The sequence below is a fragment of the Copadichromis virginalis genome, linkage group LG20, assembly GCF_057382275.1.
Source record: "Copadichromis virginalis isolate Kocher_CV1m ecotype Utaka linkage group LG20, C_Virginalis_male_GT1.1, whole genome shotgun sequence".
In the NCBI taxonomy this organism is placed as follows: domain Eukaryota; kingdom Metazoa; phylum Chordata; class Actinopteri; order Cichliformes; family Cichlidae; genus Copadichromis; species Copadichromis virginalis.
In genome coordinates, this window is record NC_140637.1 from 7,437,361 (window position 1) to 7,452,467 (window position 15,107).

General features: G+C 37.3%; 2 protein-coding genes across 3 annotated transcripts; both read left to right on the forward strand.

Annotated features, from left to right (window-relative positions):
* The first annotated feature begins 241 nt into the window (after positions 1-241).
* Positions 242-6,137, forward strand: LOC146684195 (uncharacterized). Of its 2 annotated transcripts, none has more exons than XM_085444083.1 (14): positions 242-465; positions 750-858; positions 1,073-1,157; positions 1,233-1,306; positions 1,400-1,459; positions 2,273-2,380; positions 2,765-2,818; positions 3,154-3,284; positions 3,477-3,531; positions 3,640-3,732; positions 3,826-3,960; positions 4,528-4,629; positions 5,303-5,464; positions 5,676-6,137. In XM_085444083.1, the coding sequence occupies exons 1-14, from the start codon at positions 452-454 to the stop codon at positions 5,802-5,804; spliced, it is 1,311 nt and encodes a 436-aa protein (XP_085300209.1). In that variant the 5' UTR covers positions 242-451; the 3' UTR covers positions 5,805-6,137. The 2 variants fall into 2 exon arrangements, with proteins under 2 accessions (XP_085300209.1, XP_085300208.1); XM_085444082.1 differs by having other exon boundaries at positions 244-465; positions 2,762-2,818.
* Positions 6,138-8,368: 2,231 nt separating this feature from the next.
* LOC146684196 (uncharacterized) lies at positions 8,369-9,992 on the forward strand. The gene is made up of 5 exons (XM_085444870.1): positions 8,369-8,630; positions 8,784-8,933; positions 9,378-9,449; positions 9,591-9,669; positions 9,820-9,992. The coding sequence occupies exons 1-4, from the start codon at positions 8,469-8,471 to the stop codon at positions 9,657-9,659; spliced, it is 453 nt and encodes a 150-aa protein (XP_085300996.1). The 5' UTR covers positions 8,369-8,468; the 3' UTR covers positions 9,660-9,669; positions 9,820-9,992.
* The last annotated feature ends 5,115 nt before the right edge of the window (positions 9,993-15,107 follow it).

Sequence of the window (15,107 nt, forward strand, 5' to 3'; positions counted from 1 at the left end):
GTAATTATGTCTTCCAATAAATTGATGCATTCTCATAAACTTAAAATGAATCCATTATGAAGACATGGGATCAGGCTCTGGCTTGAATAAGCAATCATGTTGCCCTGTCAGAAAATTCCTGTAAGAAATCAGCATTCAATTGATTGCAGTCTGCAATCTTTTGACATCTAGCGGTGCGATTTTATACCTTTAAACAGAGATTCACCTCTACTGGCGGTGCGAAGTGGTAGTTTACGAGGTGCACTGAATACAGCAGAGCGATCTCGTGAACACTGCAGGGGGCGTTAAGGGAGTGTCAGACATTTTCTCGGTTGATATTCTTGTTCGAAGAAGTGAGTCTCCGTTTTTGTGGTCAGTCTTTCACTGCAGTGGACTGTATGCTGAGCTCTGGACAAATTTTAGTCCTGTATTCGTCTGACCAACGCGGGAGACGGACGTTTGTGACAGTTGAATGGGACAAAACAGGTACTGACAGCCTTTATAAACGTGCAAGTTAAATTCTCCACAAACGTCGATTAACGACTTTCACAAAGTTCCTCTCGTCCCCTGTTCAATAATCACTCAGTTTAGTCCACTTTTAAATGATTGGCAATTTTGTGCCTATCTCTGTAGGTTTAACGTGTTTACATATCGCCGTATTAAGGGAAGTATCGTGCATCTGTAGAGGACTGCTCAACCTGTAATCTCACGATTATGTATTTTCTTCGGTTTTGTGGCGGTGTACCTACAAGCTTTAATTTGTATCAAAGTTCACAGGCTGGCAAAATGACTGCTCCTGTCCGTGCCATCGTGGTAGGAGGAGGATGTCGGGGTGAAATCTACTCCCAGTATGCGTCTATTCATCCCGAACGAATGAAGGTTAGGAGAGGCTTGTGTTTCTGAGGGAAACATTTGTCAAAACGTCAGCATGTCTTCGTCTGTCGAAAGGAAATAGCTGAAATCTGAAATTAGTCTCCTAATTATAACCCTTCTATGCTCAAGTCATTGATGCAAGCTGTTCCTACCAATGTCACGTAGTAAGTTGTAATATTTAACGGGGCGTACCTTGATTTATTCACTTTGACCTCCTCAGGTTGTTGCAGTGGCTGATCCACGGAAATTTGCAAGGACCAAACTTCAAAAACAACACAAAATCGTGGAGGAAAACGTATTTGAAGGTGAGAGGAAGAGAGAAAAAGTGTCAAATCCTTATAATTATCTGCCTTGTCCTTACTGAGTCCTCTTTTATCCAGACTGGCAGGCTGTAGTTGAAAGAGACAAGTTTGCAGACGCTGTGTTAATTTGCACCCCAGATCGCCTCCATAAGGTAAACATTGTCTGCAGCAAATATTTATTGGTTTAAATTACTTTGAGATGTTCTTAAATTAATTATTATGGTGATCACATTTATGCTTCCTAGGAACCTGCTGTGGCCTTTGCAAAGAAGGGATACCATGTTCTTCTGGAGAAACCAATGGCAGTGAGTGTTTGTGGATGTTATTGATGAACTGATTTTACAGTAATAATGAATCCCTGATTTGCACCAAAAGTTTTATTGTCTGAAGTTTGGACACACAGTTTGATTTTAGCTTCTTTTTAAAAAAATACTTTTTAACTTGTATTGTTTAGAAAAATGGCCCATTGAACCTCTCTCAGACCATTTATTTTAGCATTCTAAAATCTGAGGCAGTGTTTGAACAACAGTATCAACATCAAGCAAAGATATTTTCTTCTATCTTGAAATTTGTATTTAGAGAAGACAGTTTAAAATATAATGTTAAAAGTAGTCTGTGTTTTCTTTTAATTTTCTTTAATGTGAACTTTATTAGTGTGTGCTCAAATATGGAACTTTACAGGACACCATAAACTGGCTAATACTTAGACATTTTTTATGTATCTGTTCAAAATTACAGATGGCAAGAAAGACCAGTGAAAATTTCAGGCTTATCTTGAATAGTGTTTTAAATATTAAATATCTTCAAATAGGTCTTTAATGTACAAAAAAAAAAAAACTTCTGAAAGTGGGTCAACAGATTATTTTTTTCAAAGAAAGGACATCTGGAAAAGTATTTGATACATGAAGCTAAATTTTTACAGCAATTGTTCTACGTGTCCAAACTTTAAAGCTTTAAAATCTGCTGATTTGAGCTAGAGTGACCCAACAGTTGTTTGTTTTAGTTGCTTTCACGATTCACTATTCTGAGCAAAAGCTTTAACAAAACCACACACCCTCAGTATTTTACATCAAACTGAAGCACAGCGTCCCTCTTTTAATGTCCCCACATGACTTCAGACAACTGTAGAAGACTGCACGGCGATCGTGGAGGCTTGCATTCAGAGCGGCGTGATGCTGTCCGTGGGTCACGTTCTCCGGTACGATCCAGTCATCCACAAGATAAAGGTGAGCATTTTCTAGTGCACTTTATCCAGCTGTGACAGTTTTCTTCAGCAGGTAGTGGAATCTATTGTGGGTTCAAACACTTAAACTTCATCTGCCTAAAATCTATAGGAACTCTTTCTCATTCAAAACAGCCACACATTTACAGAATCAGCAGGATTGAGGAAAAATAAGCAAACAGAGCACTCTTTTGTGTTTGTGAAAGTGCAAAAAAAACAAACCATCAAAAACAGCATTTTAATCAAGAGTGCTGAGGCTGTTTTGACTTGATTAAGTCAAAACTACAATTTTCTCATACTTGGGAAAGTGGTAAAGAAAATTTACAAAATCTGTATGAGGGTTTTGCTGTTTTTTTTATTTATAAAAATAAATGGTCTTTTACAGAAGCTCATAGACGCTGGAGTCATAGGTGAAGTGATCCATATTCAGCACCTGGAACCGGTGAGCAGGCAGATACGATAGAAACAATAATAATAATAATAATAATAATAAATTATTATTATTATTACCATTGTTAAATTGAATTTAACAGACACATGTTGATTTTTCTTTTGTTGTTAATATTATATTGCAATATAAGACATAGTTTCATAATTAACATATTCATTAAGAAAATCATAATTTGGAGACATTTGCACATAGTTGTGGCCTGTGGACAAAATTTTGTAGCATTGTATGTTTTTGTTATGTTTTGGGTTTTTTCAGGGTTTTTAAAGTGTTATTCAATGTTAACATTTCTGCAGCATGGTTAAAAACAGAATCGATCTTTCTTCCAGGTTGGGTTTTATCACTTTGCTCACTCGTTTGTTAGAGGGAACTGGAGAAACGAAGCAGAGAGCTCTTTTGCTCTTCTCACTAAATCTTGCCATGACATTGACCTCATACATCACTGGGCTGGAGGGCGCAGGTATATCATTAGACAGTAGTCAGTGATTAAACTCAAGGCTCAGTGTTCAAAAGTAAGATTTTCTTTCTCTTTTATTTTGGCCTAAAACAGCTAGAAAACTACATGTTTAGCCCAATTTTGTTGGACTAGAGGTAAATGGGGATGTTTTTTTGTGTAGTTTGATTATTTACTCTGGCAGTTTGTTCTTGGCAGGTGTGTGAAAGTGTCGTCATTTGGATCCGTCAGCCACTTCAATAAAGACAACAAGGTATGTTGTCTGTTAAGTGATCAAATGAAGATAATCAGTAGCCATGATGGGTAGAAATCTCTGTACTAAGCATGAATATAAAATGTGACGTTACTAGTTTTGTGTCAGCCAGCAGGGGCTGCAGATCGCTGCCTTAACTGTTCAGTAGAAAAAGACTGCCCGTACTCAGCATGCAAAATCTACTTGGACAGTGTGAAGAAGGTAAAAATTTCACCAATTTACTTTCATCATTTATGTACTTTTTTTATATACTTCTTATAAATAATTTTTGTGTTTTGTATGTTTGTGTGCTAGGGTCACACTGGCTGGCCAGTATCAGTCATATGCCCCAATTCACTCCCAGACATTGAGTCAGTAACAGAGGCATTGAAGACTGGACCGTATGGCCGCTGTGTCTATGAGTGTGACAATGATGTCTGCAGTAACCAGGTTAGAAAACACTGTGAAATCTGCAGCACTGACCCTTTCTGACTCAGTTATGCAGTATTAGGTTCCTATCAGGCATCAAAGATGCATTTAGAATATACAGAATATATTGTACTTCTACCTGCACCATTTTCATTATGTGTACTTTCTTTTTTCTTTAATCTCAACAAACAGTTATCTGCATATGAGTTAAAATAACTTAAACACAGTGAAATTTATTATTCATTTATTTATTTTTTAGCACAAGAAGCTTTCTGGTTTCTGCCGTTTTGCAGTTCTATACTGTACCTCTCATATTTAAGCAGGCTTTGTTGCAAGCAGGAAGATGGTGTGTGTGAGACTAAAAGACAGGTTGAATTTGGAGGACTGTAATTACAGAACCATTAGTTGTTGCTGAGATTAGTTTTTGTTTTGTAATTATGTGCATTTGCCCAAAATATTGGACATTGTCCCCATAGCTTAAATCAGCTGACTGACATACGAATTCCCAGACTGCACTTTGTTTATTTATTTATTTGGTCTGTGATTCTTTCCTTTTATCTCTTTTAACTTTTCTGATCTCCTGAGCAGGTTGTCAACATGGAGTTTGAAGGGGGTGTGACGGCAGCCTTTTCCATGGTGGCATTCACTGAGGAGATTTGTAAGCGAAAAACAACCATTTACGGCAGCAAGGTAGGACTGTAATTAATGTCTCTGGGAAAGATGAGAATGAGAGACTGAAGAAAATCACATAGAAACACATTAATTAGCAAATGAATTATATAAAAGTAAAAGTGTGAATGCTTACAGATACAGCAGGTAAGAAACATATATCACAGCACTGTTAATCCTTATAGACCCTGTAACAGTTCAAACTGTTAGAAGCATGTTATTTACTTCATAGGACAAAGGCACTCTTCTGCATCATAAAGCAGAACCGCAGACCAAAATCACCCATTCCATAATTTGTTGAAAAATGGTTTAACAATGATATGTTATTATAATTAGGGATTTCCTGCCTCGTCATACATTCACAGAAATCTGTGTATTTCCATGTTTTGTTTTGTTTTTATGACCATTTGATTTAAAAACTATTATATTTTAGCAATTCCTTATTTGATAAAACTGATTCAGTTGTTTTACAATACTTTCAATTTTGCTTTGGACACCCTCAAAAACAGGACAAAGTTTCAATATTCAGACAAAAACCTTGTTGATAAAACCAGTTCGATGAGCTATCATTCATACTACTGATGTGCGACTGATGAAATGATATCTCCTTGAATCTTTAGTATTTGATAAACATAGAGTTAAGTATTTTACTAAAATTCAGCTCTTTCCTACATAATGAACTGGGTCTTCTCAGGGCGAGCTCTCATGCAATGGCCACGAGATCCATGTGTTCAACTTCCTGACCCAGAAATCCAGAAAGCACACAGCAGACTACAACACTACCAGGCAGTTCGGTATGAGTGAACATGGTGGAGCAGACTACTGCCTTATGCATGCCTTCATTTCTGCTGTGGCAGTGAGTGCTCATTACACTTTTTTTTTATTTTTTAAAATATCTAATTTTAGATAAGATTTGTTGTTGCTGAGTTCTACTTCCACTTGAGATTGTCTGTATTTGCTTTTCTTGTACCTGTGATGCAGGACTTAAAGGATGCATGTGTCGTATCTATGTGTATCTGCTCTGTGATGGCTAATTTTTGTTTTCATATATCTTTATATGCATACAGAACAATGATCCATCACTGATACGGTCTGGTCCTGTGGAGACACTGCAGAGTCATTTGCTGGTGTTTGAAGCTGAGCGCTCACGACTAGAGAGCAGAGTGCTGCACTGTGGGGACATTAAACAGAGCTAAAAAAAAATACCTACAACATTTTTTTTTTAGCATATTTTGTTATAGCTTCTTAATAAATCAGTGTAGTAATACCTATATTGTTAGTTATTGAACAAAACTATTAAACTTTCTCATTTGTCAATTACTAGATTTATATCCACACACTGACATATATAACAAGGACTTTTTTCTAGTGAAGCAAAGATGTCCTGAGAACGTATGATGATTAATGACAATGACACTCACTTCCTAAAATGATTACATAACTGATTCATGTCAGAAAAAGAAATATTAATTTCAAGGGACTGCCTGGTTTAATAAATGCTAAATAAAATCTGTTTTTAGTCTTGTGTCTTTAGTTTCCACATTTTTTTTTTTCTTCCACACACTATCACGCTACAAAGCCTGACACTAGTCTTGAGGCAGTAGGACATGGAAAATATGTACTATTTAAAGAAAAAAGTAATCTTGAATTTAATGGCAACCGCACTCAAATTTTGAGACTGTGGGTCACATCCAATCTTCAGCACCTGGACTCTTCTGCTCCAAAGCCATGCTATTGTAAGACATGCTGTTTGCCATCGCTTTGCTGAAATGTGAAACCTCTTCCATAAAAAAGATGTTTGGATGAAAGCGTATGATGCTCTGAAACCTGTAATCTTTTTTTTTTTGGTCCCAATAATTTATTACATTTTGACATCAGGACAAATGGAGTACATGAGACCTCAGTTATTAATGAAAACATGAATTTCACAACTTATCACACCACTTTACAACTGCTCATTGAGGCAAATAGGTAGGGAAATATTGGGTGAATGATCGGGCACAAGCACAGGACTCTGTCAGATCTTTATGTAACAAGAAAGCTTATTTACACAACACCAAGACACTGAAGAAGTCACTTGGATGAGTGATGAAACGTTTCTTCCAATGAAAACGTTACATCCAGATGAACAGAATCAACGTTTGGGGATGCAGAACACCAAGTGCAGTAAAAAGTGATATTTTTTTAATTAAAAATAATTTTTTAAATGGAGGCTGTATGATAAAAAAAAGTATTTCTATACTATAAAATTAAAACAAAAAGACATTTTAAAGTGGCACATGGCAGCAGGTTTCCATGTAACAAAATTATGTTGTGATTCCATTTTTGCTATCGTTACCATTTAAAGTAACATAACATATATGAAACATAACAAGCAAAGGTCTTCACCATTTCAATCCAGAGCTTGGAGAGAAATTGACTATCACAGCGGTTGCAAAGCAAGGATTTACTAGCAAGCAGAAATTTGTTGGATTGCAAAACCACTGACCATCGACTGACAGCATGGGAAAAGTAAGTGCATGAATAAATGAACAAGTTCTTCAAGTCATTTGTTTTTGAATCAGGTGTTTAAACTTGAAATTCATATTTGCAAATCTAAAGATTGTACAATTTTTTTTTACATTCCTGCATTTTTTCTGTGCAGTCCTGTGAAAGGAAACCTTTTGAATCACTGTTTTGTTGTAACAAGAGTAAAAAGCATCTTTTAGTTATTGTATTTATTTTGAACCTTTAAAGCAGCTTGTGGTAAATATAACAGACACTCTGTCACGGTCCTCGGTCGGTGACCCAGTGTTTTGTGTTTTGTATTATTATTGTTATGAATTGAACTTAAATTTGTTATGATTTTTCATTGCTAGTCTCTTGGTTTTTGTTTCTGTATTTCTAGTTCTGTAAGCTCTTTAGCATCTCCTTATTTCCAGTCTTTACGTTTTGTTAATGTGCCTTCCCTCTGTTCACTGTCTTGTCTCTCTGTGCCTTTACTGTGGGACACAAATGTCTTGTTTTCCAGTTTCCTGAGACCTTACTTTTTTAGCTTCTAGTTATTATGCTTTATTTTCTGTTACCCCTATTTCAGCTCTCTAGAGCGTAAGCTCATTTAGTTCATCCCTCTGTGTCCTGCAAGTCCTGCATTTGGCACCTATCTCCTTCCTTCCACACAGCTGTAGCCTTTACACACAGTTACTGAATTTGACTCATTTAAAATTTTAAAGGTAAAAAAAATAATAACCACTGACCAAATTTAAAAAAGCAAAACAAAACAAAAATAATATTAATAATGATAACAAAAAAAACGCATTACAAAACTTAAATCTTCAGATAAAATGAACTGTTTTCATTTTGTTTATATCTATGTAAAAATGAAATATTTCTAATGCTCTGCTTTTTCCTTTAAATGTGGTGTCATATCATGATAAAAAATTACTTGAAATGTGTATTGAAACAGAAAACATAAACCTACAATATATTTTTCACTACAGTTAACATTTTAATAACAGAACAGTGGTTTCTAGAATATATTTTTCATTTCATTATTGTTTAATCCACAAAACTTCTTTTAGTTCTTTAAGAAAATGTCTTACAGTGAAATAAATACAACTAAATCTTTTTTTTTTTTTACACCTTGAATCCTGTCTGGCAGCTTTGGCAATCAGAATTATGATCTCAGTGTCAGTCACTGTCATTTATTCAGCACCAGTGTTTTGATGGGTATCAGTACATCAACACTGAAATGGTTTAACTAAATAATAGCAAGAATAAAACAAAGCAGATCACAACAAAACTTGTACCATGACTTCATATATTTGAGTATGTTTGCCCTTTATGTTTACCTGGTTGTTGAATGTCCCTGACAGGCAAAGATGAAGACAAAGTGGCTAGAGGACAGCAGCCCTGAATGCCTCCAACACCCTCCCGAAAAAACATATTGGACCACATTTGGTGCTCTGCTGGCGAGAAGCTCCAGCCCTCAGCCCTCCACCTCTGGCTTCCAGCATAGACAACCCAAGTATGCCAATCAAGAGGTGAGTAGAAAGCATATTCATAAGCTCATAGACAATGTAAATGTTTTGACATCTTCTAAATCCTACAAAAACAAGAACTGAGCGGTGAAAAAATACAAACTGGCATTGTAGACAAGCCAAGAGTTTTGACACACATTACTCCATCTCTAACAGGTAAACACTGCCCAGCCAGTGAGGAGGTCAAGCCCCCAGCCCTCCACCTCTGGTTTACACTTGAACCGTGACTGGAGAGCAAGGAGATCCAGCCCTCAGCCCTCCACCTCTGCCTTCAAGCGTGGGAGAGAGGAGGCTGACCAGGAAGAGGTGAGTAAGCACAATGCTGTAAGCATCAGTGGTGGATATTTCAAGAAGAAAAAAAAATACTGTCATGTATTCACTGTATTCACTTCAGCTTTAAATGTTTGTTGTCTGATCTCACTGTGCTGCACACACACCATACCCGCAGTCATTAGTGGCTTATACAGTCTCTATTTCTGACCCCTTCTATGCACATTACTGCCACCTTCTGGCACTAGCAGCATGTAGCAGCACACTATATTTGAACTCATGTTGGTTACATAAAGGTACATTTTGTTGCACTTTGCTAACTATTTCAGTATTCACAAACCAATTACCACCCCCAGTGTGCATACAGAACTGACTTCTGTTGAAGTTATCTGTAGTATTTTTAAAAAAAATAAAAGAAACTGCTAACGTAAGAATAATAGTTAGCATTTTCGGTGCTTAACATCAAGTGATATCTCACAGCTACCCCCTGGTCGGCGAGTGAGGAGATCCAGCCCTCAGCCCTCCAGCTCTGGCTTCCAGCATGGACGACAAGTGGGTGCTCATCAGGAGGTGAATAGAACGTATATTGTATGCTCACAGAGAAGTACATGTTTTAACATTTTCTAAATTCTACAAATACAAGATGTGAGTGATAAAAAAAAAAACACTTGTTTCTAAAACTGGCATTTTCAGATAAACGAAGATCATGTGGTCCAACCAGTCTTCTACCTCTTTTTACAACCCTGGAAGAGAGGAGGCTGACCAGGAAGAGGTGAGTAATCACAATGCTGTAAGCATCAGTGGTGGATATTTCAAGAAAAAAAAAATACTGTCATGTATTCACTTCAGCTTTAAATGTTTGTCCTCTGATCTCTAATGACTGGAGCATTTTTAACCTGTTTGTTCCTTTTCGTTACTGCAGCAGGAACGCCAAAGATTCCGGAGCGGGTACTACAGAGTCCAGACTGACACCGACGGGTCCCTCCCCACCGTGTGCTTCCCTTATTGTTTTCTACCAAAAATTGTTAATGTTAATATTGTATATTGTATTTTGACTTTTCATGTTATGACATAAAACAAACAAAATAAAAACCAACTAATCTAATGGACCAGTTTTAGATTTTTATTGATTTGATGGGATGTTTCCAAAGGGTCGCGCCTATCTGTCTTTTAATGTTTTGTTTTATGTTTTCATTTATTTGATGTTTTTTAAGGTTAATAAAAATTTGCTAAAAGATTCAGTAAAGCCTTAACATTGTTTGCATTAAACTAATTCATTGTTTGGATTTTGAGAATATGGTTTCACTTCTTTATCAATCTGCAAACTGCCACTAATGAAAGAAAGCTCATGCTCAAACCATTATCTGCCCTGGTTTATTGATGAGTTTTGTTGTATTGCTAGTTCATTTTTCTCTCGCTCTCACAATGATGTGCGGTCATTCATTGACAAATGTACAAAGTAGAGAATGCCGCCGCCCGGTACACATTGCACCTGACCCCTATGGCGCCTCCTGCAGGAGGATAGGCCCATGTCCCTTTTTCAGGCTGTGCCCCGGCCGGGTCCCAAGGACTAAGGCCCGGGCACCAGACACTCGCCCTCGGCCACCCTCCCTGGGCCTGGCTCCAGGGCAGAGCCCCGGTAACACTATCCTGGGCAGGGTGAACTGTTCCCTTGATATTGTATTCATAGGGGTCTTCTGAACCTTTGTCTGGTTCCTCACCCAGGACAAATTGGCCATGGGAGACCCTGCCGGGGTACCAAAGCACCCGGGACAACACAGCCCCTGGGATCCCTGGGACACAGAAACCCCTCCACTACTATAAGGTAGCTATTCGCAGAGGGGATGGTGTAGAGCGTAGCCTTAAAAAAATCCAGCAAAGGCCTATCTATTTTAACTAAAATCCTTATCATAAATGTCCTTTGTTTCAAAGTTCGAGGAGTCAATTTTAAGGAAGGGAAAAAGTGAGTAAAGGCTGAGGTATGCCAAACACAAGAATTGGACTGAAAATCAGTGAACTCAATTCCTGTGGTAGGATATATATATTAACATGTGATTCAGAACCATAACATTTGAAAAATACCATAATGCAACATTAATAGTGAAACACATATAACAAAGTGGGAAAGGGTATAAAATCAAACAGGAAAAGTCAATAAATTTAGCCAAGTAGCTTTGGTATAGCAGCTAGTTATGTACAGAAGTTCCACCATTTGTGGGGATAGCAGAATAATACAACTTTGTACAGTCAGACAAGTAGCACTGAAAATGTCCAACTGCTGAAGTCATGAGATTAACTTTAACTTTATTACCATTACCTTTTCTGTATACTCTCGTTGATGTGTGCAGTATCCTTTGTGTATGGAAAGCCTGAATATTGCAGTAATGGGAGATTGTTTTGTTTCAGATCGAGCTTCTCTTTGATGTGCTGATCCACATCGTTAGCATTCTGGTTCAGCAACATCCTCTGTTTTTCCTGATTCTTCACACTAGATGGAGCCATCTAGTGTGAAGCACTCCAAGCACTGAATGTTGTTCCAAATTTGATACTGAAATTAGAGATCAGCAGGTATAAAATCACCGCCCACTGACCATTCAGTTCTTTGGAAAATAGTGTCACCATTCCTGGAAGATCCCTCTGACCCCCTGCAAGCAATTTTGTTTTCAGATCATTACACAGCTCAACAGATAAAACTGTCTCTTAAAGATTGATTTAATGAAATACTTGATAATAATCCTTCTAATTGCCCTGTGCCTTAAAAACAGAGCAGTGATATTAAGTCTGCTAACTTAAACAGCATTTTTGCCACTTTGCTTTCCTGGCTATCCATATATTTCCAGTCTCGCTGACCAAAGTCCTTAAACACATTCAGAAATTCACACACCTCTTTTGTTACTAAACTACTGTAGAGCCCTTTTCCTTTCACACACACGTTCATGTCACAACTTTGTCTGCAGCAGCTTTATTGTTTTCCGCCTGTATTGTGAGTTTAATCTCTTAAGATTTTTCGGGTAGTATAGTTTTATCTTCCTTTGAAAAATCAACTGCTCTGCTGCCACTACACTCTTTCATGTTTGTGATTGGTCAGATGCTACCAATGCCACTCCTTACATGGAAACGTGCAGGGGAAACCCTGGATTTACTCAACAAGCTGTTAACTAGCTTTGTGATCACTTTTTTTTGTTGCAGATGTTAGGGTAAGTGAATCCAGATAACAGAGAGACACCCTGAGTATATTGAAGGGAGGCAGGCAGTGTTGGACCCTTTAATAACTCTGCTGGAAAACTGAACTCATATTTTCCAGCAAAGATTTCACATGTAGAAACTGTTTCTTCTCCATCAGTAGTGCATACAGCTCCCCCTTCAACTCACCATTCTTGGTTATCAGGCTATTTAAGCACTGGCAAGCCTTAAGTTAAAAAACATCTTAGCGTTTGTTTTTAAAAGGATTCCAACATCAAGGGGACCTAATACCAAGCACAACAGATATCTATTACTTTAGAAGTTGGCAAAATCACAGTGAAACTGACAGTAAAGTGTATTCTCTGTGCAACACTAACCCTGAAACACTTGTCTTCAGTATGCTGCATAGTTTTTAGAAATTTCCTGTTATCAAATTTATCAGATTTGTCAGGTATGGTTGCCCTGACAAATCTGATAATTTGTCAGGGCAAATTAAATCTCAATTCTGCTAACTTCTCTCCCATTCAAGGATCTGAAAACCAAACCAACAATGAGGGACAATTTTATTAAGAAAGGTTGACTCAAATGTGCATTTAAAAGAAAAATATAATGGACAAAATAATGACCACTGCTAGTGCTAGTTCAACCTCTTAGTAGATGAATTTAAAAATCCTTAGTGGCTTCCTTCTTGCGTGATTCACTGGAAGAAAACTTGATCTCTGATTTTAAACCTTGAGATCAAGGTCAGCAAATTGTACTTAGATTTTTAGTAGATGTACCTATGGTATTAATTTGAAAATCCTACATCTTCTCATTCTTGAGTCATCACAAAGTTGGATGTCCATGCCGAACGTGTGGCCATCCACCACCCGCCTGTTGGGGTGACAACAATACCCTATCAACCGTTTATGACTGAAGGGAGAAAAGCAGCAAAGGATTCACAAAAGATGCCAACATTTAAATTTGAGAAAAAAATTATTTAAAAAAAAATGAAAAAACAAAAGTCTCTGTAACTGACAGGTTTTTAACTCCATCCATCCATCCATCCATCATCCATCCATCCATCATCCACCCATCCATCCATCCATCATCCATCCATCCATCCACCCATCCATCCATCCATCCATCTTCTTCTCCGTATCCAGAGCCAGGTCTCGAGGTTTTTAACTCAATATGTGAAATCTGTTTCTATCATATTTAGAATTTTAATGTAAGGGGTCAAAATATCATCCAGCCTCTGTAAAATGTCTCTAGAGCAGGCAAACAGGTACAGCCCCAGTCAAATATATGCACACACCCGAAGGCAGGGAAGTTTCTCATTATCCGAGACAAGTCATAATAAAAACCAACACGAAACTCTTTGACTGTTTACACAATGAACATGAAGTCAGTGCAGGAAGCTTACTGCATCAATTCGGTTGATGTTCTTTTGTTGAGTGTTTCATTATAAAATATGGGAAATAATGAAAAATAAAGAAATACTCCTTTTTAAAAATATATTTGTTATCCTTTTAACAGCTTTATTTGACAGAAACAGTGAAGATCGACAGGAAAGGCATGCGGCAAAGGGCCACAGGTTGGACTAGTACCCAGGCCCGCCACTTTCAGCCATGCGGCATATGGTCACCTGCTCATCCAGCCGAGCTAAACCGGCATCCAAGAAGTACTCCATTTTGACTGAGTGTGTCCAAACCTTTGACTGATACTGTAAAAAAACAAAACAAAAAAACAACTTACTCGTCTCTGCTGGTGATATCTTTGAATTTCTCAGTGCATGGCTGCTTGGCTGCCTTGGCTTTGTGACGCTGCCACTGCAGGTTTTTCAGGTCTGCTTCAGCCACATTAAAAGTATACTTCAGCAATGAGTCTTTTCATAATTACAGTGTAATGAATTGTGATCGCTGATATGTGAAAGATGTCTGTGTAATCAGGATTTACTGGTTATTATTTTGTGTTGCATCTTACAAGCAGCTTTCAACTAAAATTATTTAAGGAAAAACAAATGTATTTTTATTCTCAGTTAACTTACTCACAAAAATTATTCATCAGTCAGCATAGACACTTGAAGAACAAAAGCTGGAGCTGCATACCTGTGTGATGTGTTCTCATAGATATCATACATTACAGCCACAGGCATTAGTGTGTGGAACACCTGTACAGATGAAGTTAAGAAAGGTACATCTATACAAAAATGTACACAATTGTTTAAAAACAATAAATTTTATGAATATAGGAAATGTTCCTCTTAGTGACTGAGATGTCCTATTGTGTTATAATAAAGCTTTGTCCTGATTTTTATTGATTAAGCAAAGCGTAACCCAAACGTAAAGTATTCAGTAAGGTGTTTGTCACATAGGCATAATTCCATATGAAGCAAATTACAAACATCATAGGGTGTTTAGCTTAGGTAAAAATGTAGTTTGTTGTTGTTTTGGTTTAAGAGCTTAAATTGTTTCATGTGTGTATTGTATATGAGTTTAGACTTGTATACAGTTAAAAATGTATGGATCATTTAATGTCGAATTTGGAATATTGATTTGTAAACAATGGAATTTGAAATAAGAGGGTAGGAACAGAAAATGTGAAACTTCACCTTACTTCTTTTTGAGCATAAACATTGTGTAGACATAGAAATATTCATGAAAATATAATGTTTTCAAGTTTTTCATTCCTCTTGTAAATCTTGAAATATCTGTGTATCATTTTCAGAGCTTCCTTGTTCTTGTTAGACTTCAGTCTCAGTTTTAGAGTTTTGATTTGTGTCACGGCTACCGGGGCAAGCCATGTGGTGTTTGTTGAGAAAGGACCCAATATGCAGGAAATGGCAAGATGCAGGTGAGCGTTTATTTACAAAATGGAAAACAGGAAATGAGGCACGAGAGAACTACTTAAAACCTAAACTGGGAAAACTAATAAGGAGACCTGAAATAATAATAAAGCAAGATGAAGACCAGAGAGACGCAGGACGAATGAAGAGAACACCATGAAATGCAGATGGAGTGACAACCAGCATAGGCAACACACTAT